Source organism: Haemorhous mexicanus, chromosome 1, assembly GCF_027477595.1.
Source record: "Haemorhous mexicanus isolate bHaeMex1 chromosome 1, bHaeMex1.pri, whole genome shotgun sequence".
In the NCBI taxonomy this organism is placed as follows: Eukaryota; Metazoa; Chordata; class Aves; order Passeriformes; family Fringillidae; genus Haemorhous; species Haemorhous mexicanus.
Window position 1 is genome coordinate 39,709,236 of NC_082341.1, and position 27,052 is coordinate 39,736,287.

The 27,052-nt window shown below is 36.4% G+C and overlaps 1 protein-coding gene across 10 annotated transcripts in view; it reads right to left on the reverse strand.

The window, feature by feature from the left end:
• Positions 1 to 1,102: 1,102 nt before the first annotated feature.
• SLC4A7 (solute carrier family 4 member 7) overlaps positions 1,103 to 27,052 on the reverse strand; it is a 93,538-nt gene continuing 67,588 nt past the window's right edge. For 8 of the 10 annotated variants that reach the window (XM_059846583.1, XM_059846564.1, XM_059846574.1 and 5 more), the window contains 15 exons: positions 26,361 to 26,464; positions 24,689 to 24,863; positions 22,134 to 22,267; positions 21,328 to 21,573; positions 18,906 to 19,011; positions 16,930 to 17,091; positions 15,882 to 15,995; positions 15,258 to 15,419; positions 14,764 to 15,015; positions 12,487 to 12,555; positions 11,874 to 12,047; positions 11,384 to 11,515; positions 10,524 to 10,615; positions 8,653 to 8,760; positions 1,103 to 5,532 (listed from right to left, as the gene is read on the reverse strand). In XM_059846583.1, the coding sequence (XP_059702566.1) occupies positions 5,451 to 5,532; positions 8,653 to 8,760; positions 10,524 to 10,615; positions 11,384 to 11,515; positions 11,874 to 12,047; positions 12,487 to 12,555; positions 14,764 to 15,015; positions 15,258 to 15,419; positions 15,882 to 15,995; positions 16,930 to 17,091; positions 18,906 to 19,011; positions 21,328 to 21,573; positions 22,134 to 22,267; positions 24,689 to 24,863; positions 26,361 to 26,464 (2,112 nt within the window). In that variant the 3' untranslated portion in view covers positions 1,103 to 5,450. Of the gene's footprint in view, positions 6,331 to 8,652; positions 8,761 to 10,247; positions 10,300 to 10,523; positions 10,616 to 11,383; positions 11,516 to 11,873; positions 12,048 to 12,486; positions 12,556 to 14,763; positions 15,016 to 15,257; positions 15,420 to 15,881; positions 15,996 to 16,929; positions 17,092 to 18,905; positions 19,012 to 21,327; positions 21,574 to 22,133; positions 22,268 to 24,688; positions 24,864 to 26,360; positions 26,465 to 27,052 lie in introns of all 10 variants that reach the window. The other 2 variants (XM_059846591.1, XM_059846549.1) reach the window with 2 other exon arrangements.

Genomic DNA, 27,052 nt, shown 5'->3' on the forward strand with positions numbered 1-27,052 from the left:
AGATACTTTTCCTTATCCAATCTGGCGGGGAAGAAACGACTTCTGGCTGGCTTCCCCTCTTGTTCTCAAAGAGCATGGCAGTCATAATAGATCCTCACCAATGACAGGAACCCACACAGACAATGTTTGAAGAATATTTCTTTCATTTTAACTGAATCAATATGGAAATCTATGTGTTTCTTACACGCAAAAACTTCCACACACATACATGTCTCAATCTTTCTTTAATTACTTCTTTGGAGATTCTCTAAAGGTTAACAAGGGTAAGGTTCTTCCTTGTAGTCCTGACAAATGAAAACATTCAAGCTACTGCTGTTTTGGGATTGTTTGTCTTTTGCTTTTTTTTTGGTTTGGGTTTTGGTGGGGTTTTTTTGTTGGTTTTTTTTTTCCCTCGGAACCACCTCATGCCATAAATGGCGAGACCTATTCTCAGATTGCTGGGGCCACCAAATGTCAGTCTCCTGGTTAATTTCCAAAGTGTAACTTTCCTCTGTAAAGTTTGCCTAAATCCATCTTCTTAAACAGCAGTTTATGGAAGGGGAAAAAAAAAAAAAAAAACCAATAGCGGATCTATAGTATCAACTCAAGAGTAACATGTAGCTCGTTGAAGTTCACCCTCTCTGCTCTCACTACGGGGCAGAGCTTTATAGGGAATTGTACCGCCATTCCTTAGAGCCTCTGGGAACCACGAGATTTTTCAACGCCTACTGAGAGCCCAAATCTGGTGAAGGAGCAGGGATGTGGAGCACGTCATTAAGCGAAACGGGAGGAGAATGGGGACATTGCATCGCCTTCCCTGCCCTCGACTGGACTCTCCCGTCCCGAGCCCTGCGTTTCCCCGTGTTCCCGTCCCTCCGTCCCGCTCCCCGCGGTCCCTCAGCGGCTCCCCCCGCCGCGCCCCGCGGACGGCTACGGCGACGCTCGCTCCGCCGGGACGGGGCCCCTCGGCCAATCGCCTCCCCTCTTCTTGGCCCGCCGGCCAATCGCGAGCCGCCGTGCTGCGCGGTCCTGCACCGTTGCCATGGGCACGGGGAAGCCCCGGCCGGGCCCGCCCCCAGCGTTCCCCGGGCCCGGCGGGCAATGAAAACAGAAGCGGCCCCAGTGGAGTCCAGGAGATTGTTTATTGCTTTTACCAACTTTCTGAAACGTTACAAAAGATAATTTTATTCTAGCAGTAATTAAAACAACACAAAGGCTGAATCACATTAAAAACGAGTCCGAGAGTTGTGTTTTCTGTATAAACTGAATATTGATTCTACAGTTGGAATAATGTTTTCATTTGCTTTGGATTTGTTTATAAAGTAAGAAAACGTCACTGTAATTAGAAAAGCAGTCATAAAAAATTCGAACCGTACAGTATGTAATCACATTTCAAATAAAGAATATTAAAATCAAAACAGCAGTTCAGCTGCAAAAGCTGAACCTGGAAGACACCTTTGCACCAGCAACAATAGAAAGGAAAATACTAGAAATGATGTGTCTTTCCAATAAAATCATTTAGAAAAGTATCGATTTTCAAACTCATTCATTATTCCAAATAAATGTCAACAGATACTAAATTCAATATGAAAGTGTCTTTAGGCAAAGTTCAATGCCAACTACAAAGTCCTAGAAGTTTTCACTAAAAACATTATAAAATAAAATTGACAAACTTACTGAGCAATTTGCTTTATTTATAGCACTACACTTACGCTGACTCAAAGCCGTGTGCATCTATAGTCTTAAAATTTGCCATAAAATAAATTACTGTTGGTATAAACAAAGTATTTCCCACGTTTTACTGTACTTGATAATTTTGTCCTAGATGAGTAATTAAAACATTACTAATCATAAGAAAGCAAAAAGACAACTAAGCTCGCTGTGGTGCTCGCCTGACAGGTTACGTTTGTGAACTGAGAGTCCTGAACCATTCACTTTATGATGGACAGAACCTATGTACAAGACAAACCCTTTAGAGCAGCGCAGGCTCTGCGACGTGACACCCATTTGGTACAGAAATATTTTACAGCCTGTCGAACCTGCCTTTGCAAAGGGCACGAATTAGGAAGTGACCGGATAAAGACAGAGATGCAGGTGAAGCAAATGATAACTTACAGGAGAACTTGCATTAAATGAAGAAAAAATGGCCAAGATACTAGGTTGAAAAAGATCCCAAAGCCATTAGGGCACCAAGTTCTACCCTGATAGGTTTTATGATAACAAACTTGGCAATTTGGAACATTTCATGGAACAATTATATAAAATATTATGTTATAGCTGCAAAGTTAATCTAGGAGGAAATTGTTGTTAACTCGGGCATTGGTAAACAGAATGAAAAACGTGTGACTGTAATACATATGAAAATGAGTTTTATAGAATATAATTTAAACACAAAACTGCATTTTAAGTGATATATTTTAGATGATAATTTAAATGGAGTGGTCAAAATTAAGACCTACATTTCATGTAAACATTACTATTTATAAATAAATTAGAAAAAAAAAGGAAAAAGAAGGAAAAAAAAAAAAAAAAGAGGGACTTCCTGAGGTGGCTCTGCAGCCAGGTACACAGTAGCACTAAGCTCCATTCCAGGAAACCAAGGCATCTATAAAAAGTGCAGGGTTGTTTATTTTCCTCTAGCTATTGGAATGGAAATCCATTGGCGTAGTTTTTACAGGGCTTAAGCCCTATAAAAAAAAAAAAAAAAAAAAAATCAGTGCACAGCAATTGTCACTGCTCTTTTGCATCCATTAAGGCAAAACATACATCTACATACAATAAACTACATCCTTAGCTGTCTTATTTTAATACTATGTGTGACTTTAAAGCATGGAAGGTGTAAAATGACCACTGAATCACTTAACCGTACATTAGCAACAGGGATTTATGCACTTAATATCAGATCTTCTCCTGTTCATATGGGAAGAAAGTGCAAGTATAACTATTGCCCAAGAACACTGGAACTAAAGGTCACTGTAAACTGGTTTGCCAAGTCATGGTATTTCTGGCACTGATTAAAATATCTACACAATTAAATAAATACTGCGATTAGACTTGTGGGGCTTTGGTTTTTTTTCCTTTCAACGTTACTCAAAATATATCCACTTCCTGTAATAATGACCAAAACTTATGAAGTGGAAGCCAAAGTGTGCAGCACCATGAAACCCTGATTTCCAGCATTAAAGAGTTAGAAATCCAAGAGGCTTCTAGTAATTTTTTGGGTCTTTGGAAACTGTTGCAGGACTGTGAACAGGAAGCTAAAAATACAACTGAGAGGACAGAAGTACTGTATTGTGGATGATGCTACATAAAACCCTCAAAGTATCTCTTCCCTCCTCGATTCAGAGCAAGAGGTACTTAGCTGTCAACGACTGACATGCAGATGGGTGTTTGGGTTTTTTAAAAATAATATACAAAGTTTTGAGAAACCATCTGCTGTAGTTTCGTTGTTATCTCAGTTTGACCAGAGGGAAACCATGGGTTACTTTCTGAAAGAGCACAAAGTCAAACTAAGGCACAAGCTACACTACTATCTAAGAATGCAGGTCATTACCCAGTATTGCTCAAACTGGTAATGCAGACCTCTCTTGCTTTGCCCCCGACCTGAGCCTGTTATGACTGTTTGGATACCATTATTCATATTGCTGTACACTACGATTTCCTTTCTTTAAACTGCCTTCTCAGAATTCAGTTAAATGAAAAAAGGAAAGAAAAAAATGTTAAATAATTGCATTACATTTAAAGGGAACAGTAACAGTCCATGTAATGTAAATACTATTTTTAAATGTTTCTACTATTCCCACTGATTGCCTTATTTTTGTAATATACAGTTACCTTCTCTACAGGTGACACTTGGCTGAAGAGCACCAAAATTCCACCTCAAGTGGTATTTTCAGATAAAGTCTGCCCTCCTCCAGAATCAGCTCCTTTTGCAATTGTTGAGAATTTTATCACTTGGTCCATGGTAAAACTCCCAACACTGCTAAAAGCAGCATTAAGCAAACAGCATCTTCTAGTATTAAATGAGCACAGATTCTAATTAAAGCCATTGTAATGCATCCAGAAAGGGCTAGTGGCAATTCAGAATGTAAAGAGATAATGGTGGAAATTAAAGCCAAAAAAACTAAGGCATAAGGCAAAAAAAATATTAAGAATGGAAACTGCACAGGTAAGTCATCAAGATTTTCATTTATATATAAAATTCTCATTATTTCAAATATTATAATGCTAAACACTAGAACTTGAAAATGTAAGTACAATAAATGCACTGACTGCATCTTTATCAGTGGAGTCCCCAAAAAATCCCATTTACTTTAATAAATGAATATTTATTTTTTCAATTCATCTTACATGATAGAAATTTATACTAATTAAAATAAATAATGTGTTTAAAAATAAGTTGGTGTGCTACCATATATGCCCTTTACAATGGAGAGGATCAGAACTGTACATACAAATACCACAAGCAATTAGTAATCCATAAAATAATACTGATCATAAACCTATTCCAGAACTGAGCTACAACTAATTTAATCAAATACACAGTAAATTAAAAAATTTATTAACCAAGAAATATATTTGATGAAGATATTAAATACTCCAAAATCTTAAAGCTGAGTAAATTAGACACTGAAAATCTATGGGAAAAAATGTAAGCAAAAACAGGAAGAAAAGAATTCAAGAGTACTGACGTGGTAAATATTTATAATTTCCTATAGACCAATTGCTGCCTGTAAATCCAATTCATATTGTGTAAACATGGAGTGTCCAGAATGGCAAATACTGACTTGGGACTGTAACTGCCATTACTGCACTCATACTGCTACTGGACAATAATGAAAACTCAAAAGAATTCAAAAAACCAAAGAAAGCAGCACACCAGGGTATTTAGATACATTTTAAGGCTTAACTAACCACCTGACTTAGGGCTCTAGGCCACTCCTGTAGCGTAGGAGAGACAAAATCCAGAAAACACTAGCATGGAGTGGAGACATAAAACACAGTAGTTCTTGTCAACAGCACATTAACATTTGTTCTATGAAACCACAAAAAAAGTATACCCTGCAAAAACAAGCACTAATTGCCTGCATGGAAAACAAAACTTCTGTGGCGCACATTATAAACAGAGGTATTGCAAAATTTTAAGCAATGTGGACCAGTAATCACCAGCAAAAGCTGATGTAACTTTTATGCACGTATTGATTATGGAAAATAATAAGCATTCATTACAGTCTTCCTATTTAAAAAATGAAAATAAAATTTCCAATAAAATAAATAGCTGAAGTGTGATTACCACTCATCTTATTTGCTGGGAAAATCTTTGCATTATGCAAGCATATCTACAGTGCCCAAAAAATGGCAGAAATTAAATATATGTTGCTCCTTAAACTGGAAATCACACTTCCATGGTATAATATCCTACAGTGATATATATACACACACAAATACACGCAATTCCCATTGGTTCCATTCTATAAAGATGTTTCAGCATCCACATATCTCACAACAGGTGACTTTTCCACTTCTATTTTCACACTTTCTGGTTTTTCAGGGCTGTTTGGAAACAAAGAAGAAAATGTAAAGTCTGGCCCACTTTAGGAAAGGTTAAATTTCAAATGTTTTATACTTCAAAATGAACACTGAAAGTATTTACATAAGGATGCTTTTATGATAAGGCACTTCTATTACATTTTAGTAATTGTTAAATAATAGTCACAGGAACAGTACAAACTTAAAAGAGAGAAAACACCAATATCTCCTTCATAAGTACCATATCCAATTCCACTGCTTTTATTGATTTGAAACTGCTCATGCAAAACATCTTTAAAAACAAACAAACAAATCCCCAACCCAGCCTGCAAAACTGTCCAGGTAAAAATACTCAAAAATACATAACAAGCAATATTACTAATATGTCTTTATTCTTGGGAAGGGAAACCATCTGTTCAGAAGAATGAAAGGACATTTCAGTCTGTTCAAAAGGGGAAACCACACTTCCAACAGCAGCAGAGGACAGTAAGAAACCTGTGTAACCTGAACCTTCCATTCAAGTGACGCAGAAGACCCAAAAGACAAGCGGCACCTGAACAACTGACACTCTTAGGGAAACAGACACTGAACAGTGCCTGACTGAAGGACAATAAGGAATGTCCCAAGGTAGTTGGAAGTCAGTAGAAGATTAAATGGAACAGTCTAAGAGGGAGGATGAGTTTCAAAAGAGATGACACATTTGTAGAGTTGCTCTTTAAGGAAAAAAATATATTAGAAATTCATGCAAAGAGAAAAATTCTGGGTCTCCTTAGAAGATAAAAGTGTGCTGGGACTCCACAGTCTGTAAAATACAATAGATGGCTGAGGAAAAAAGAAAAAGCAATTAGGATCAATTCAGAAAAACAAAAAAAATTTGGAATTTATCTTCTTAAAAATATATGGTTTTTAATAAATCATGCCAAGCCACACAACATGTCATCTGGAATTATAAAAGACATGTGTCCTTAGTATTTGAATATAAATCTGAAAATATCAGTGCCTACAGAATCATTTTTACCACAGCACTAAATGTCTGTCTGTACCACCAGATGAAGACAGCTATGCAGAAAAACCTTACAGAACTGAAATTAGTAATTTACTGGAAATTACTTTTGAATGACCAGTAGTGACACCTCTGAATCTCAACAGGATGCAAAGAAAGTATAGCAAATACCTCAAAACAGCAACCAATTGAGTTAAGGCTCAAGAAGTCTGCCTTTTTAACATTTTCAAGATTAATGCACTAAAAACCTGGTTAAAAACCTGGTTTCTGGCACCAGTGGTTCTTATTCCATTTGTAGTTTTCCTACCAAGATGGATTTTTTACTGTACTAAGCTCAAGCAGGGTATGCTATAGAACCAAAGGGAAATGTCTTATAGCAAAACATAATGAATAGATGGAATAACAAATACAAAGCTAAGCACAACAAAGAACACTGCAAACTGATCAGAAGCCTGATTCGCTAGCATTGCATATAATTCCACACTAACTTAACCTACTCAGGAAACAGGAAAGTGAGAGATGAAATTGTACTGAATTAGAACTGCCTGAAAACCAAATCTAAGCATTTTCATTCTTCTGGAAAAAGAAATACAGGCCTGTTATCTCTTCAAGCCTTATATGCCCAATGACTATCAGATAATGCACTAGAATCATCCACAAATTCTGTAACGGGCTGCTTCTAAGAATTTAGCAAGGAAGAAAAAAACCTACTGACACACATACTCTCTTATCTCTTCAATTTGTCTTCTGGATGGTCTCACTCATGTGGTACTCAAGATTTTGAAATATTTTCATTAAATATATGTTTAACATTTTTAAAATGTTTAAACAATACAGCATAGACATTCATGGAAATGGTGCCTGCACTAATGAGTCTCTTGAGCTTTTTCTCTTACAATACACCTCAAAGCTCTTTCTCTGTCTCCTTTGCCCTTGACTGACCTGCTGTCTGGCCAAAACAGTGTACTTCCATGCCTCGTTAGGAGCAGTGCACGTGGTGAATAAACAGACGGTGTACAAGTGCTAGGTCACCACTAGTGCTTCCAGCAGTACCTGAGATGGCTTGGACAGAGCCACGAACAGAGTAGGAATGCTCCAGCCTTGGCCAGAGTATGAACACTCCCTCCTCACCATGAATACTTTCACTGAGATGCAATTTTATACAAACCTGAAAATTTTGTATCTCTCAAATATGTCTTCCTCTGACAGAATTGGCTGAAAAAGATCAACCAATAGAAGATGCATACAATAGACAACAGGACTGCTTAGGTTTAGTTTTCTGAGGCAAACATGCCTATTCTCCCCTTTCCTACATAAAAACTGCTAAGCAATAGCTTCATGAATGAGGAGCAGTCCACAGATAGAAGTTCTATAAATCACAAGCCTTTCAGGAAGTTGGGGATATTCTGCACAAATACTCATGTCTTGGCTTGTTTCCCTAGATAGATTCAGTTAGACAGGGAATAAATTAGGATAGAATAGCAGAATGATTCATCACACTCAGACTTTGTTCTTTGATGGGGAGCTCACAGAGAAGAAAGGCTACTGGCCAGCGTAGAAGATGCTTGTCAGCTTACAGGGAAAGTTCAGAGCACTGAGGGCTCATGATCTGTCCATGTACTTCATTCAAGTATATTTCAGTGAAGATAGCATTTGAGACAGGTTCAATTTTTAGATATTTAAAATGAGTTGAGGAAAAGCAATCCAAGCAACACACTCCCCCACAAAAACAGATCCTAGGGCAGTACAAAGCAACAATGAAGCCGCTGGACTTACTTGTATTCTCAGTGGAATTTGTATTATTGAGCATCAAACCACTACCATGCTCATGTACATACTAGTACTTAGAAACCCTAAGCTCATCAGACTAATAAACACTGGTGTTAAGTAAATAAATAGTAATTTTAAAATTACTATTTAAAATAATAGATTAATAAAATAGTAATAAAATTCCTTATAGAAACTGATAAACTTCAGAGTAAAGAGGAAAAATTAAGCTCAAATTCAAATTCTTCTAAAGTAAGAAGTCAGTAACTCAAATTCATAAACCACATTTTTGTTTTTTAAGATACAGTTCAATAAATACAAGTACAGCTGATAAACACAAAACAGTTAGAAAAGGTGTGAGTAATTATAGCTACCTCAGGTTAGCTCTGGTTACTTTGGCATTCTCAGTACTCATGGCAAGAGCCTTCCACTGTGCAGTTTTGGCCATTTCGTCTGATATGTTTACAACTGAGGGATCAGTGCTAAAGAACAAACATACTTTCAGGTTAGTATTCAATTCCTTGCAACACTATTATACTTACTGTCACTCATCATTTACATCAGTTGTGCCTTCTTTCAATATTTACACAGCCACAAGTTGAGTTCACCTCTTAAAAGTATATCTCAACAAAAAACTGAAAATTTAACTCACTAGCACTACCATAATTACATAGCATCTCAAAATAGTTTTTCACATAGATACCAGTAAGATATTGAGAATACTTGAGAGGTAACCCATACCTAAGTTCAGAAAATTATTTTGCATGCCCAGAAATAATGAATTGCATCACACTGTTGTGCTAAAGCTTTCATGAATCAGTTACTTTAAGTGGCCTCTAAGAAATAATCAAGGGCAAAGTAGCAAAGGTTAATGAAATTTCAAAAATTCAAGTGAGATTTGAAACTATCAAAAATGTAGAAATTCCAATTATCTTGACAGATAAGTTTTGGGTTTTTTTCTCAAAAGCCTTATTAGATATTTTGCAAGGTTCTTTTGCCAGACTGCCCCCCTCCCAAGTGCTGCAGAATATAAGTTTACCCTCATAGATGTAAAGTTTTTAAAGCCCATTTCCACTTTTGTCCTGCACACAGTTACATGTCCAGCAGACTCAGGTACTGCCTGTAGGTCTGCTTTCTGTTCTGTTCCATATTTAAGCTTCAGAATCTAACCCAAGTCATTTGTAAGTTTTTCAAATGGCAGAAAAAACTTTCAAAGCCATTCTTCCTCAGGGATCCCCACAAGACATATAAGGCAGCAGAATACATACAAAACACATGCACACAGTTGATTAAGTCACAGCTCTACTGTGAGAGCAATTAGCAACTCAAATGTTTTTTTAAAAAGCTTTAGCATTTTCATTTGAGTTGTTTAAGTCTGATTAAGCCTGCTCTCAGAACAGACAACAGCACTCAGCAGAAGTATCTGTCTAATCCAAATTTCTGTCTGTTCCCAACTCTCATCAGGGCATACTTGGTACTACCCTAGATCCATAGGAAGGCAAATTTTTAACCTAGGAACCCTCAGTATTATGGAGGAAAAGAAAACCTGTAAGCTATCTATCTCTCACATCTTAAAGTTGTGTTGGAACAGGTGAGAACACCTGACAACTCAGCTAAATACACAACCCCAGTAAGGGAAACACCAACTGAGACAAAATGCCTAACACCAAAGCTGAAAAAATTTTCATGACTGAAATTCTAGTACTTCCTTTTCTGGAAGAGAATCTATTTGTACATTTATGTTCAGAAAATAACACTTTGAAGTAGAAATGGTTGCCTGTAAAGCAGGTTTTGTGTACCACAGAAATTACGACTTTAGCCTTCACTTAGGTAAATCAAATAATACACACTTAGATTTCTTCTGAAAAACCCAAGTGGCTGGCAAACACATGGCTCAACTGATGCTATTAGTTGCTTAATGCTCAGTATTTCATGCACAGTAGCACACAAATACTCCATCAAAACTGACCAAGGATGCTTCTTCACCTTAAGTACAGCTGGTCGAAATTGAGTCATCTGATCTGTTCAAGATGGTCATGTAAATTTATAATTAAGATCCAGTTTTAAAGAACAATGCAATATAAAAATACTAATGTAGCACCATGAGATATATCTTCTAATTTCCTAATCATGGCAAAGTTACCAGCTTGGGGAAAAAAATTATTTTAACTCATACACAACCAACTTAATATAAAGCAAATTTCAGGCTCTGATAAAAGAACTTTTAAACAGACACATTTTATACCTGTATTTCAGGGTTTTTACAGGAAAATCTATATTTGCTTCTCCATATGCAAGGTGTACACTGTCATGGTCTGAAAACATTCTCTCTGCTTCCTGTAAATTCCAAGAAGTTTGTAAAATTACTCACAGAGCAGAAACCACAGTAGTATCTCAAGCTATTCAGTTATTATCTCAAATCACTCAAGTTATATGACAGGTATTCCATAGGGGTAAAAGGCACTTCTGTGTAGGTACCACAGTTGAATGCAGGAGACAGAGCTTATGACCTTTCCTCTTAGAAGTGTCTTATTAAGACAGGAGACATGGGAGACTGGGGAAGGAGGGAGTTCCTTCGCAAGGAATTCCTCGAGGAGATGCGCAGCAAGGCAGGACTTTTATGGAGAAGTTCCAGGAGCTTTATTACTGTATTTTTGGTAACTAGTAGTTGCACTAATGACAGCTCCACAAACACAAACAAAATGTCCCTGATATTTTGTTTATGTGACTAATTTAAGCAGAATAAAGAAATCCTATTCCACCACTTCCCTCTCCTTTCTCTCCATTTTCTTTCCTTCTAATCTGATGAAAGACCAAAATACCCAACATTTTTGTGCTAATAACTGCTTCTTTCCACTTTGCTTGAAAATTCTGATCACAAATAAAAATCATAGTTCGTAATAGCATAACTGAAACAGAGACTTAATTCCTTAACTACCAGCAACTGTTCTTCTAGTAAAGAATTTAATTTCTTAAGTGAAGAATATCAAAATGTGTATCTGGTATGTAAGGTCATATACCCAGGTCACATAAAATTCTTTTAAATTGCTTTAAGTATTTCCTAGAAATTTACAACATGCACAGTTTGATTGTTTTCACACTTACTTCTTTCTCTTTTATCTTTTCATCATCTTCTGTCTTCTTTTTACTTTCTGGCATAAGATCATCAAGCCAACTAAGCTCTTTTTTGGTGAAACACAAATCCATAAGCTTGCGAATGAACACTAATGCTAGAACCTAAAGGGAACCACAGACAAAACACTTTATATATTAAACTATTCAAATGAAGAAAAATGCACACACTCTTTCAGAACACTCAGATTCTGTAACTGAAGCCCTTTTTTCTAGTACTAGATTTCATCTTACCCCAAAGGTAAATAATTTCCACTTTCAATAGCTATTCACAAATTAATTGCTTGTTTTCAGGAAATGAGAAGTCTTTGTGTTTCAAAAGTGAACAGCTTGTTCTACAGGGGCTTTTTGTTTCTTTCCCATTCCCTTCTTTCTTAAAGGCAGCAAACATCTTCTGAAGAGACCCCGAATAATACATGTAGTCTTGTACAAAAATTATTAACTGACAAACCAGAAAACTTACCATCATAGGAAAAACAACAGCAGCTGCAGAGGCTTTGATCACCCACAACAGAACTAGACAAGTGAGCTGAACAACTGTAAAGATATGCACCTTCCAGAGTGGCACATAACGCAGATAAATCAGGTCAGGTTGATGTTTGGCAGGCATTCCAAACAGTTTTATACGGTCAAAAAACTGCACGGAAAATAAAATCATTCTTGAATTAATTATTTTTTGCCTCTCCAGAAGAAAATAAATGCTTTCAGGAGACTACAGAAATGTAAGATAATCCCAAACGAAATACTAATGAAAGACAGTGAACATTCAAGGGGGTGGAACTGTGGGCTGTTTTGCAGGGATTGTCCCCCCTCACTAATAATAAAAAAATTACAGAATATTTCAGAAAATTTGTTTCTTAGCTACACTACTGAAAGAATAAATTAAAAAGAACTGAAAAGTGAAGACATAATGTTGAAAGAACAAATATGTGAACATGACACTCAGGAAATTATCCTACATGCTAATCAGAAAACATGGAACAACTTTATTGTGGCTCACATAATGCAGGGTGTTACAGTTTCCTTTTCATTCAGTGTTAAGCAAAAGCAAACTGCTTGTTAAAATCAGACTTTACCTGAATGCCTTTTAAAGAAGATACTCCCATGTAAAGAAAGACACCATACAAAACTGGCATTGGAATAAACTGGAGGGGGAAAAAAGACCCACAGTTAAAAGTGGAATCAATATGACATAAGAGAGCAGTCCATATCAGTGAAAGGCACAGACCAAGTTATTTTTTACTTTATATTTTACTTAAGTGAAATATGAGGGCCTTTATTTAAAAGAATACATATGTATCATTGAGCAGCAAAAAAAATTGTAGAACTAACAAGGCTATCACCAGGATAAAAAAGTAGTTCTGACTTGACTGCTCACTCACTCAATTTTCTAGGTTGCAGGAAAAATTTCAATTCATGCTAAGTATACTGCTATAACTTTATGTTGCTATTTGATAGGAACTGTATCAAGACTACTGTATTCTGTACAACTTCATGAAATAGCCACATCAAGTTTTACTTCTGAACACTTGAATATCTGAAGCAGACAATACAAAAACCTCACCATACCTACTGAGCTATGAAAATCTACTAATTATTCAGAGCTAAGTTTTGCTTCAGTTAGAAGACCAATTTAAAGCTTATTAAAGATAATATTTATAATAATTTAAATTGTAATATATAATAGACAGCTTACATAATTTTATACAGTTTGATTTTATATTTTTATAAAATTTAAAGCTTACTAAGATAACAAAGTTGTCCACTGATTTCAGTGGCTCTTGCATCAACCCTCTGCAGTGAAGCTTTCTTGGCTCCTGAATTCATTAAGCTTCCAAGTAAAGGACAGCCAAGATGCAACGTGAAATCTTAATAAAAACTGCTGCTATCAAGACTGAACAAACACCTTTATTTAAACAGTGTGAAATAAAACTATGCCTTAGGGATTCATTACTGCATGTGTGTGTGTGGCTAGTGTCTTCACTGTAAGTTCTGTAATTTGATATAGTGTCTTCTACTGCATTAAATCAGTATAAATCCACACATGGAACAAAAGCACAGCAACTGACAGAGGCAAGGCTTTGTTCTCCTTATTTCTTTTGAACAATAACAGTCATTCACACTGAAAAAGAAAAACATTTCTTAAAAGCAAAGAGTAATAATTCCATTCCTATTACCCTGGGCCCATAAACCAAAAAGTATTAACTTCTAAGAATAAAAAGTTAGAATATGGGATTTAAAACACTTTACTTCAGCAACCAGCACTTTTAGTTTTTGCTTTTGAGCAACAATAAATCTATTTCAGTGTTTCTGCTTTTGATTCTGATTATTCACATTATACAGCTGAGCTCTTGGTAACTTTTCAATGAGAGATTGTCAAATCTGAATACTTTTTTTAGTAACTGCAATGGCCTTATTCGTTACAGACCTTTACATTCTTTAGTAGACATACAAATGGTCAACTATTTAAAATTTGTAATACATAACTACTTATTAAACTATAGCTGCATGTTTACAGGATTCTTCTTTCCCATTATCTAAATTTGAGAAGCTTCATTTCTTACAAAATTTCTTGAGACCTGTCTTTGTTTAAACAGACTTTTACAAAGTTCTTTAGAAATACCAGCAGTTATGCAGTTATCTGCATTTCTGGCAATAAAAAGATAGCTCTCCTTTTAACTACTGGATTTGAAACAACAAAGTAGAAGTTGAACAGATTTTAGTTAATCTGAGCAAAATCCGACTGAATTAACTAATTTTCTTCCAACAGAGTCACTGAAAGGTCACTAGGGATGTGAATTAGGAGATAAAGTGTAATCTGATGCTACAACATAACCTGCACAATCACCATTATAGTGTGATCATGTATGAAATAATCTTGACACTCTAAAAATCAAATTAAGTTTAGTAAGATGAAGAACAAGAAGTGAAAAATGTAATTTCTCCCTTTTAAAGCAATGTTTCTGCTCTTTCTGCTACACTATATTACTGCTGCTCAAGTAACTTTACTTCTTTATCATATTCCTTTTCTCTCTCCATTTAAGCACTTACATAAAAACAGCAGTTTTTAGGTAATGTGAACTCAAGAAACTAAAAAAGAGCTGGCAAGAAAATCAAGTAACACAGGAAAAGGTTGCTTTCTTCACTACTCACTACATTCCTAGCTTTCTCAGATTTCATTTTCTTGCATCCTTCCATATTGTTTCTATTCAACTAACATCTGTTGCTAAAAAAGCAATTTGAGAATGAGTCCAGGCATATCTTACTTAACATAAAAGAACTTTCTCACATTATGAAATGCTGAATCGCAACATCAAAAGCACAAAGAAACTATTTTGGGAAAACTCTTTTACCTTTAACACAGAGGTCATGAACACTGACGTCCCCATCAGCACAAAAATCATCAATCCTGTCACTCGCTGCTCCCGGATTCCCAAAAACTTTGGTTGTTCTCCTGGTGCTGAGCATTCAGATTCAACTTTCAGGCTGTTAACATGACTTATAGACAGGACAGTTGCAGCAACAAACCACGGTAAGCCCATGATAGAACATATTCCCAACATAATACCAACCATGAGCAGATCAAGATGATAACCACAGCCTTTCTGTAAAATTAAGCAAACAAATAACTTGAAAAACTTTCTATTTATATGATCATACTTCTAACTCAGCAGGTGAATAACCTACAACTACAAAAGTCTGATACTTTGAGAGTATCCACAAAATTATATTTGCTCTTGATTAGTCAGTTTATTATAGCAACTGATGGTAATTTCACAAATTTGCATAATGAATCTGGTTTTAAGTAACTTACACAACATTAGACTTCCATAAAAAGTACTTTTACCTTCAGTTTATGCTCTTTCCTGTTTATAATAACAGCTGTTATTTGTTGATCCATGAAAATGAGAATGGTACAGAGTAAAGCAGGAACAGCAGCAACCAAGAGTGTCCACCAGGGATTGCCTCCAAGAGGATTTATGAACCATCCTCGATCTTTTCGAGTGGGCTGAAAAAAGGACACCAACCCGTCAACAATGAGAATTACATGACTAAAACTGACTGCAGATTTTATAATTACAAACAGTTTCAATGAACATCAGATCAGTCTCAAGTATATGTTTATGTTGTTTTCCAATGGCTTTGACCAAAAGACTGATTTAGCTGTTACAGGTGAACATGACATTTATATGGGAAAAATTAGAACAAATCCATTTGATTCCTTTATTTTGTACATTTACGCAAAAGAATGCTTCCCTTTCAGTAATAATATAAAACATAATTTTTTCTGTCAGATGAGACATACATCCAAAACCATCCAAAACCATCCAAAACAGAAAAGAGAAACTATTTGATCAACCACATTGTAATCAAAAAAGATAAACTGTTTCTATACAATTAGATTGTTCTACTGTTCATAAAACTTCAATGATTTTAAAAGTTATGCTTTTCAAAAGGTTTTGTTTCTTACTTCAAACTTCTCTGGAACATGAAGCTTAGGAGAAGGTACTCCTATAAGATAGTCAATCACAACCATGATTACTATGGTCAGAAATACTGCAAAGTCGCTGATGGTGGAACGCACCTATAAAGAAAAGACTTGGATTAAGTCTTCCTTTTTCACCATTATAATTTGCATGTGTAGAAAGACTATTTTCTCCCCTACAAAAAGTGAGGTTTATTTATACTATACTACACCACTGAACATTATCTATTTTATCTTGTTACTTTAAAATTTAAGCTGCCTCCCAGCATAGTATGAAGTTGCAGAGGACAAGTATTCCGTACAGCTGCTTACTCATTTAAAAGTGGTCTACTGCAAGAGACAAATTACTTTAAACTCCATCATCTTCCTTCTCCCCTCAATCCCATTAAGAGGCTCAGCCATCACAGCTAGTCCCTGATACCTTAGGTCAGTAATATTCATACTTCCATGTTTTAATCAATAGGAGGTGGATAATTTGCAATACATTCATATTATCAAAGATAACTTTATTAAGCATTAGGAAGACATTACAGGGATGAGCTGAGGTTTATAGCAGATCTAACCACTGCATTTTGCCTACAGAAGTTACATATATCAATCTAAAAAGAATCATCACATTAACATCTATTAGAAACAGTAATCCCCTGAGGAACCACTCAAAACCCAATAGACATCAGTAGTGTGGGAAAAGTAATTAATTGTTTTGTATGGCTAAGTGAGGAAAAGAGCAGCAATATTGTCTCTACTAATGATACCTGTCAATACTGATTAATGGGGGAAGATGGACTGCTTAGATCTTTCTAAGTTTAGAATATCTTGCTGTAATTCTACAAAAATACAGAATAAGCACCAAATTCTCTGCAGATGATTTCTTTCCTCAAATGTCCTAGACTTTGTAATTATTAGCTGAATTTTATGTTTTAATTTCCTTTCCTATCTTAAAGAAATCTCTTAAGACAGAATTCAACTCCATTAAATTATACCAAAGTATATATTACAAGGTAACAATAGTCTAGTCTCTAATCAGAATTACCTTAGTTGGGAAATAGCGTTTGGTCTTGAATTTCTTAAGGAAAGAGGAGAGGAAAAATGTTGCAAAAAATAGTATGACAGACCAGAAAAGAACATCTGGAATATATGGTCCGTGATGGCCACAAGCTGATCCATGAAACACACCATGATATTCTAAACATTCCTGCAAAGAGAAAAACTCTTTATAAGTCTGTTTTATTAATTCAGTATATTCAACTAAGCTTCCAACTTTTCTATATAAAAGAAAATGTGAGAAAGTTCATAATTCCAAAAAGGGAATTCTTTCCTTCATTACTACCTCACCCTGAAAAGGCTAGACATGTGTGCTGTTTGTTCCAGAAAAGCCACAGCAGCCAGCATGGATTATTTCAGGTTGCCAAAATGCTGGGAGATGCCCAAGAAACAACTTCTTTACAGTCACATTACTTCTATTCTGTTTTACGATGCAGGAAAAGCAGAATATCTAACATCAATTTTAAGCCAACAAACATAAAAAAGGATCTCCTCAGTTCCTTCCATCTCTTTGACTTTGCTTTGTTCAGTTAAGGGAAAAAACACAGTCTTATAAAATAAGATTACCCAAACCATAAGAAAAAGTTTCTACCAAAGTAGGAAAGTGTCGTAAATAACAGATTTAAAGAAAAAAGAAAACGTCAGATGACAGCTATCCAAAAGAATTACTGAAATGCAAAGCAAAAAGTTCAAGTAGACACACAGAGTACAACAGGAAACAACAAGCCAATAAGTCAAGTAGCTGGAAGCAGCAGTGCACTAACCTAATTTATTAGTTAATTCATTGAAAATTTTTATCTTATGGCACAAGTTCTCCCTTTTCACAATCTACCTTGATTGTAAGATAACACCAAATCCCGGGTCAGGTCTGTCTCTCAGGTAAGACTAAAGATGCTTTAGAGGCAAAGGCATACAGACAAGAAGGCATATAAAATAAGTAATAAATATAAAGGAAATATAAAAACTAAGTTCAAAAGAAACTGTCATCCTAAGTGACTATGGTAAACTAGGAGCCATAGGTAGCACACAAAAAAAAAGTCCTGCTACAAGTCAAGTAAAGCACTGAGGTTTTACATGGAATTTCTGCAAAAGAGATGCTTTAGTGTGAATGTCTATGCCCAGACACAAGGGGAGCCCATACACAGATATCCACTGCTGTTCTAGACAGCCTCAGATTGCCAACCTAACAAGCATAACAAAACCAGCAGCAAATCCAAATAATTCAAGAGCAGGTGGGAATCACATGCCAGTGTAAGCAAAGTGGCTGTACACAGCTGCATTTATTCCACTGCACACTGCCCACAAAACTACTTATCAGCAAAAATGTTTCTCTCTAAAAGCTTTCCAGAACACTTGCACATGATAACTTCCCTCCTCTTCACCTACCCACAAAATTAGATATTGGTATCAAATATCCACTTCATAAGTTAACACCTTGGAGCCTATTCTAAATAGTTGTTTTCAATTTCAAATAATTATTTTCTTCCAATCAATATTTAGGTAGTTCCTTAGATTCTGTGGGAGTTTTGTACCTATGTCTAATAAACTAATGAAATGTGTTTACTGCCACACTTCAAATACAAATTCCATCATCATATCATATTAAACATATTTCTTTGAGGAACTGGAAGAAAGCAAATTCCTGCTTATTCACCTCATCATGTTCACCTGCAGGAAGATTACTGTGGTGCCTAAGAGCATTAAGGTGGCTACCTCAAGCAGACTTACATTAGCATTTACTTCTCTGGACTCACTCATCTAGTCCTCTACAATGACTATGTAAAGCCTTATGGAAGAAATTAAGAGAGTTCAAAAATACAGTTTTAAGGAAAACAGTCCAGGTTCAGTTAAAAAAAGAAATCAGATGAAAAAATGTAATAAACACTGGTACTGTGCAGGTGTTTATTTTTTATTCATATGCACATATACACACACAGATACATACACAAGCTTCTAGATACTCACAGAAACTGTAAGATTATTCCATGCTATATCTTCACGAGACTTATTCATAGTCCTCCACAAACGCAATGTTTCATTGCTTGGTTTCTCAGGCTCAGAACACACACATCTGAAGGGAAGAAGAAAAGTTTATATGCTTTTAAGCTATATGTGCCAAAATGCAGCAATTTGAAGTAAATTCAAAAATCCTGAAGAGTTTAAACCAGAGTTTACCCCAAACTTCTATGGAAGAAGCAGAGTACAAGGCTTTTCCTTACATGACCTAGGACTATTGAGAGGGTAGGGGAAATGAAGAATCAGGTCACCCTCAAGAAAGACACCATATCTGTGTATGTAGCAGGCTAACTGAAGATATAAATGCTTACAGTGCTCAGCTTTAAAGCAATTGTATACATAATTTTTAAGCAATATTTTTGTAGAAGTAAAAATTCCCCTCTCTATTGCAGCATTTTGCAAACTCGCACTGAAGAATCCTTTCTGTCAGACAGGTTGACAGAAGTACACATCCGATTAAAAAAAAAAAACAAAATAAAAAGGACTGAATATTGATTTAATGGGAGGTTTTCAAATAAAGCTATTCAAGTACACCAACTGGTAAACTTAACACATAAACATTTATGTAGAAGAGGAGAAAGAGGTAGTAAGCAAGAAATAAGTCTCCTATTTCTATGAGATTCACTAAAGACACTGAAAAAAAACCCAATGAACCATGGAAGGGAAAATCTGCTTCCTGGTGGTGTGAAGGATAAAGAAAAAAGAAATATTAAATGTGCATGGGCGAAAAGAACCTAGATTTGCAAAGCACAATGTCTGGAGAATTTAGAAAATACTAAGTAAACATATTTTTTTCTGTAACTGAATTCTAAACTATCAGCAAAAGGAAATGGGAAAGGAGTGGAAAGCAGTAGCTCCTACAAAGCAGTTGCCAACACAGAATCATCAGAAGAGAAAGGAATTGCAACAATAAGCATGACGAGACAAATCATAATAGGTTGCTGGTCAAGGCAGCAACATAAACAACCACGCTGAAGGAAGACTTGACAAATTTCTCAACAAAGGCAATGAAGATAAAGTATGCCACCAAGTAGATAAGCAGAAATCCAGAAAGAGAAAGGAAAAAAACCCACACCCAGAGAAAATGTTAGAGTATTTGACATTGTCTTGTGGCTCAATTAACAGAACATGCTTGTTCTGCACCCTTTTCCCCACTCGGGGTTACAGAGTGGGGAGAAAAGGAAAGGGAAAGGAGCAAGAAAGCAATTGTGAACAGCTGGATCTCCTACAGCTTTGTAAGAGAAAAAAAATGCAAGACAAACCCAAGCTGAACACTGTGGCATGTCCCAAAAACCACAGAGCTAAACCAAATTAAAACCCCACCTTCCCGTCTCCACCCTCATGGCCTGCCTGTGGCAAAACACAGTCAGGTGGCAAGTGCCTAAAGATCTACAGTGCAGTTTCTGCCAGCTCGGTGGATTGAACATGCCCACACAGAAGTCCAGTGAGGACCCAGAGCCACTGAAAACAGAAGGATGAGCAGCCAGTAGGAAGGGAAAAATAAGTGAGTGAGCGTCCTCCCACAGCCCACTCCTCACGATGTGGCCTGGTCTTAACAGTGGCTAAGACAGGAAAGTGAATGTAAATGTCAAGTGTCAACAGAACGCCAGAAGCAGACTGACAGGCTGTTTGCCCTTTCCCCCTGGAAGAAAGTACTGAAGAAGCACTGAATGATTGCAAAAGTGGGCAGAGATCTTGGAGGGGAAAAACAGTAGTCCAAAACGGTTTTGACACTGCTAGAAGTCACCCTGTGTGCAAGGAGATCACTGTCCTGGCCAGGCAGAGCAGCTGCCCAGCAGGACTGTGAGTATTCTGCTCTCCAACTAGGGAATGACTGTCCCAGTGCAACAAGCAGGGACCCTCACCACAGGTGAGACCTTGACCTTGTTAGGGGTCCCTCACCCACACTGTGACCACACAGGTACAACTGAAGTCAGAAGATGCACATCTCCAACAGGAGGGGAGTACTAACATTTAAATTATTTCATTTAAACTATGAGAAATGTTTTCTCTGAGCAACAGGGAGCAGCATCTTCATCTGGCAAGTGTGAGCTGGTAACCCAACTCATCCTATTTCATGAAACTATACTTCCTAGAAGCAGCAAGGCAGAAGTCCTGTTCTGACCTTCAGCAAAGCTGTTTTAAAGCAGGCTTTGTCACAACCCCTTATCCCTTCCAAACACCCATAGCTAACACAGAAAATTCAATTTCACAAGCATCTTGAATAGAATTGTTTTGGTGTTCCTCATGCCCATATCACCCTAGCATTCCTCCTATCCTCCTGGAAGTGGCACCCGCTGCCATTTAGTAAACAATATGTCTCTCTATATGTCCCACTTATTTCACTAACAGATAGTAACTTGGTACTTACGAATATGAAGTCAGTTTATTCAAATCATTGCGCATGTTGAAGGGATACACTTCTCCCAAATGGATAAGCTTTTCCAATGCCTCGTAAATAAATATGATGCATATAAGCGCTGCAAAAGCTTCCTCAGTAAATCGAGTGATGTAGCACACGAGGCTGCTGGCATCTGTGGCTACAAGCACGATGCACAGAAATGCAGTCCACAGACCAATGCTAGCTCGCAGGGAGAGGTAGGAAAGACCATAATCCCTGGGTGAAGAAAGAAACAAAAAGCATTAACTGAGTCAAAACCCACCTGTATTACATTCTATTTGAAAAGACACTGAGGCCAAGCTTTATAGGTTTTCAGCACTTTTCTCATGCTTGATATTAGCTCTGAAGGAAGCAGAATTTTTTTTTTGTCTCATCTCCCACCAAAGCAAAGCAACACTGCAAGATGTTTCTAGGACTGACAGTGCAACTACCTAGCTTGGGAAGCATCATGGGGATGGGTCTCTCCAGAGCTACTCAGATGGCTTCTCCTAGAGGATAGATCGATCTCTGCTTACCCCTGCAGAAGCAAAGCCAACAACTTCACACAGTCAGAATATAACTTTTATTTCCATCCTTGCCACTTCTTATCACTGATTTTCTCATTCAGGTTTGCCAGTGGCTCACAGCTTTACCAAATCATATCAATTCCTCAGTCTCTTGCCACTGTATTTACCTTCATGGACATACACATTTACTGCACATCTGCTTCCAATCACAGCTATTGAAACAGGCTAGAATGTTAAAAAGTGCATCAAGCCAATATAAACATCACTTACCTGCAAAATTTAAATAATATTTTTTCAAATACTAGAACTGGTCCTGTGCTTCCCAAGATAGTAAGAGGTTGCCCAGCAAAGAGAGAATAGGCAATCCCAGTTAATGAGGCTCCAAAGAGAGACTCTATTGCACTCTGTTTGGGGGGGGAAAAAAAAAGCTGTAACTTTGCTGCCTTTCAGGTTAGCATTTAGCATCATATCCTCATAAATACAGCTTTAAGATGCACTAACTTAGAAACAAGACAAGATGTAAACACATTGCAATTAATATCCATGTTTGAGACAAGAATAACTTAACACTGTTTTGCAGTACCAATACCATGGACAAGATTTTGAAAACTTCACCCCTGAGAAACATAAAGCCATCCAAAACCATGAGAACAAGTTACTAGTCCTGCTAGCACTGCAGGAAAAGCATACCAACAATTATACAAAGTTACCAAAAAAAAAAAAAAAAACCAAAACAAAACAACCTTAACTAAAACAAAAAAACCCAAACAAACAAAAAAGGAAAATAGTTACTCAACATGTTGTTTACAGAAAGAATTAATGGTCTCTGTAAAGAAAACAGATATTTGTATTCCACCATACCTACAGTGTGCTGTATCAAACCTGCATCAGTCAACCAAGCATTACAAAAGGAAAAAAAAAAAAAAAAACAAGCTGACAGGCAAAGGTGCAGGGGAAATCACTGAAGAATATTGGTTTATGTATACATGACACCAAAAATAGATGAGCAGTAAACCAATGTCCCGCCTGGTAATGCATTTCTTTTCAAGGAATTAAGGTATCTACTTCAGTTCTTGAGTTAAGTGTTTCCCTGAAATATTTTCTGCCAAAAATACCCAGTTACAATGTACCTCAAAAAAGAGAGGCCAGAATTTTAAATACTAAAATTATATTAAATTTGCTTGAAAACAGTTAATTACACCACCTACCACAATGAGAAGTCATGGATTACAGATTTCTGTGATGGAATTACAGTGTTCCTGGTGGAACTTTGAAGCATTTGCTATTTCGAAATTATGCAAACCTAAGAAAACAGAATTCTTCAAACTTGAGCTCCAATTCAGGAAAGCATCTGAAAATGGTCAAAATGATTTGCTGAACTGGGCTATTAAAAATGAAAATGAGTCCTTTGTTCATAACATTAAGAAAAAAAAACATAATTCCAGTCTCTCGTTCTATTACCTTCAAATTAGTGTTTTTGGTTAGTCAATGCATTAACCTTGGGGCTCTTAGTCAGGGTGGCAGGGACAGGAGCACTGTGGAGGTGATGGCCTCTGAGAATGCGAGAGAAGGTTTCAAAGACAAACTGTGTACCTTACAATGTCAGCTACTGTGCTTGAACATGTGTGTGCAGTAACTAAATGTTTTATTCAATGATGCACACCAAGTATCTGAAGGCAGGAACAAACCCGCAAACATTTCCAGATAGCTAAAAGAAAGAAGGTGTTTGAGAATCAAGCTTTGAAAGGAGGGTAGTTTCATTATTATACATGTTGTATATTCAAAAGTTACACTGGCATTTTAGTTATCATTCCTACATTTACAGTGGGAAAACCAGCACACAGAAAAGACATAATTGATTTCTGTATTTTCTATCAGCTTCAAGTGCTACATCAATAAACAAATATCTGAATCAACAGCAATAATTGAAAGAGATAAAACAGTTAACTAAATTTTAATATAGTACAAGCAGTATCAAGGAGAATTTTGTAACATAGGTTTCAACAGCATCTTAGCATTTGTAAAAGACATGTCTGAATACATCCTTCCCTCCCACAAAAGGACAAAGCCTTGTTTATTTGTGATAGATTTAAAAACAGAAAATACACTTCAAACTAGTTTACTCATAAGCCAATTGACACTAAGTTACTAACACTGCTGACATTAAGTAATTCGTCCCTGCTTCAAAAACTGCTGGTGAAAAGGTGCTGGTATTTATCTACTGCCCAACATAACACTACCAAAATTTTGTATGCGTATGGTTTACATTTCCATCATTTACAATGAAGAGTATTTTCTGCTGATAAACCTCAAACACTTTATTTTATTGTGAGCAACATATGTATTAGTGCAAGCATAAACACATCCTGTCAGTTTCATAAAACTGGACTGGACTGCTGGCCACACACTGCATTATCACCCTTGTAGGCCTACTACTCAAGGCCAGTACATATTCTTGGCTATCCACCTTGAGCCTCTGACTTTGCCTAAAGTAGGCCCAGTGGGATGGTGCACCTTTACTGCTATTTATTACTCTTAAGCAGCCAAAAAGAAGGCAATGCAAGCCTTTTCTCAATTCATGAAGCCATTCATCCAATAAGGCAGGATAAACATTTTTTACCTCCCCTGTGCATCTTCTCCTGTTCACATAGGTTCCCCACATTTTCCATAGCAATTACCTTTTGGGGAAGATCTGCTTTGGGGCAGGCTAATCAAGTGCTGTGGGTAAATTCTTCAAATACAAGTATAAATAAATGAGACAAATGCACACAGTGACTTGCCTCTGAAGGTCTAAAAGCCTGGCCGCTACCATTCTTTGTACTCACTATTCTGCCTTGTGTAGCTTCTCCCAGGAGCCCTCCAAAAGTGATTACAGGAGACATACAGGCACAGTATAGGAAAAGAATCGAGGCCAGGCACTGCAGGCTTAATGCATCCTTGAAGTCACTCAAGAAAAAAGGTGCTTTCCTTTTGATGTCAAGTATCAAACCACCAAAAAGCCTAAATAGGTGAGATGAAACTCGTCAAACTGTACACTAAAGGATTCTGGCTAGTTTAAAACTATGGGCTACACATGACTGCCAGTGCCTATTGCCGGCACAAATTAGCTATTTCATAATCCAGATTAAAGCATAACAATTAAAAACGTCAATGAGAAGCTTATCTACTCCAATTCGGCAGTATTCCAAATATAATCAAGCAGGTTACCCACATTTTTAAAAGCTGACTACTTTTTTTTTTAATATATGGGCTAGATACTGAAAAAATAACTTTGCAAACAATTTCACCTAAATGATACTTTAAGTCAAATCTGTCTTATGATATTCAAAATAATGGAACAGAGAAATATGCTAAATCTCAACCAAGATCACTGCATTATCACGTTTCAATATTACTACCCCAACATACAGTTGTAGCTTCTTATTTGAATTCACTACATACATAGGATTACATCAATAAATAAATTTAGGTCTATCATTTTTAATAGTGTTCCTATCTGGAGAACACAGATATTCTACTTAGTTCAACTGGGTAAGTTATTACCAAGAATTTTAAAATCAATTTTTAAAAATCTTAAAGACTCCAAAATAATAGGCATTAATTTGCATTTAGAAAAAATTATTTTTAATTATTAAAAAACCCCTAAACACTCCTAAGAAAAAGAAAAGCCTTATCTACAGATAATTTTGTGAGCAGAAATGAACTTTTCAGCTCCAAATACTGTCTACAAAAACAGTAAAAGGTACTTATAACAAAGCTACAAAGGTAAAAATCAACACAAATGCTGTGAAGTCTTTCTCGCAAATGTATGAAAAAGATGCATTTGATTTGGAAGTTTATTATTCTGGGGATAACAACACTGTACATATACTCCAAAAATTTTCAGTTGATTTAATCTCTACTCTCATTTCAGATACTAAAGTTTAATCATAACCAGTATTTCCAATGTTGGAGATTTCTTTAGCAAATATTTTGGAATAAATAGAGAACAACTAACTGAAAGAAATTCCTTCAGTTTTATTTTATTTCTATAAAAAACCTGACCAAAACCCAAAGCTAACCAATACCAAACTACTTTTGGCCACTTTTCATTTCTTATTGTTCCATTTCATACATGCTTAATAAAACAGATTTGCATTAACGGGATTTTTTAGTACCTAGCCCAACACTGAAAATTGCATATTCCTGCTGTAATTAAGATAATTGCATGCTCCTGAAGATTAAAATTTAAAACCCAACTTTTAAAAGTCAGTTAGTTAAATTAGGCAGCATCTTATGCGAAATCCTTCACAAATGTGTTGAGAAACATTGCCAGAGGCTTGAAAATACTTTAAGAAGATTGGCACTTACAGGCAAGAATCCAACACTTGGAAAGGACAAAGGATGCGCTCTGACACTTGTACCGTGATTTTTTAATGTTTAAATGTCAATCATTAAGATGAAGATTTATCACTTTTATTTCTTTATGGAAGCTAGCATTTGGAGAAGTGAACACACCTTCCAGTTCTCTGAAGTTCAGGTCCAGCATGATGGCCTTCTTCTTTAAGACCCTCTCCTGTAGGAGTAGATCCATTTGGAAATTTAGGTGCCTTCCTTTTCTCCTACAGAAGAGATGCAGGGGAAAAAAAGGAAAAAGGAAAAAAAAAAATACTTTGAGACTGTTTTTACACTAAAAAGTATAATTAAAAGAGAGCATGCATAAATCCTATGCCTTCCACACCCTTTTTCATATTCCCAGCTCACCAGCAGTCCTCCAATTTCCAAATCAATCTTTTGTTGAGTACAGATGACTAGAACTGTACAGTACCACCCAGAAGACCTTATTAGTACCTTGCACAACAGTATTCATCTTCCCTGTACCTACAAGAAATAGATTCCTGAAACACAATGAAACAAAGCCTAGATTTTCAACACACAGTAGAGGCTCAACGATGAGACAGGAATCTTTAGATACTTTTTTTCTTCAACCATTTACAGAGCAGAAACATTTAACATATATCAGAAACTGACCTCTTTTTATGATACACACAGTATTTAGTTGAAATATAATTGAGAAGCAATTCCCCTGCTGAGCAAGCTGCTTACCAGCCCCTCATAAATTTTTCAGCTGAGCCTGCCTTCCAAAAAAACCAGAGCCCAGCTTATTTTGGAAACAAGTTACATAGTAACCTCAGGCAACTCATGAATAG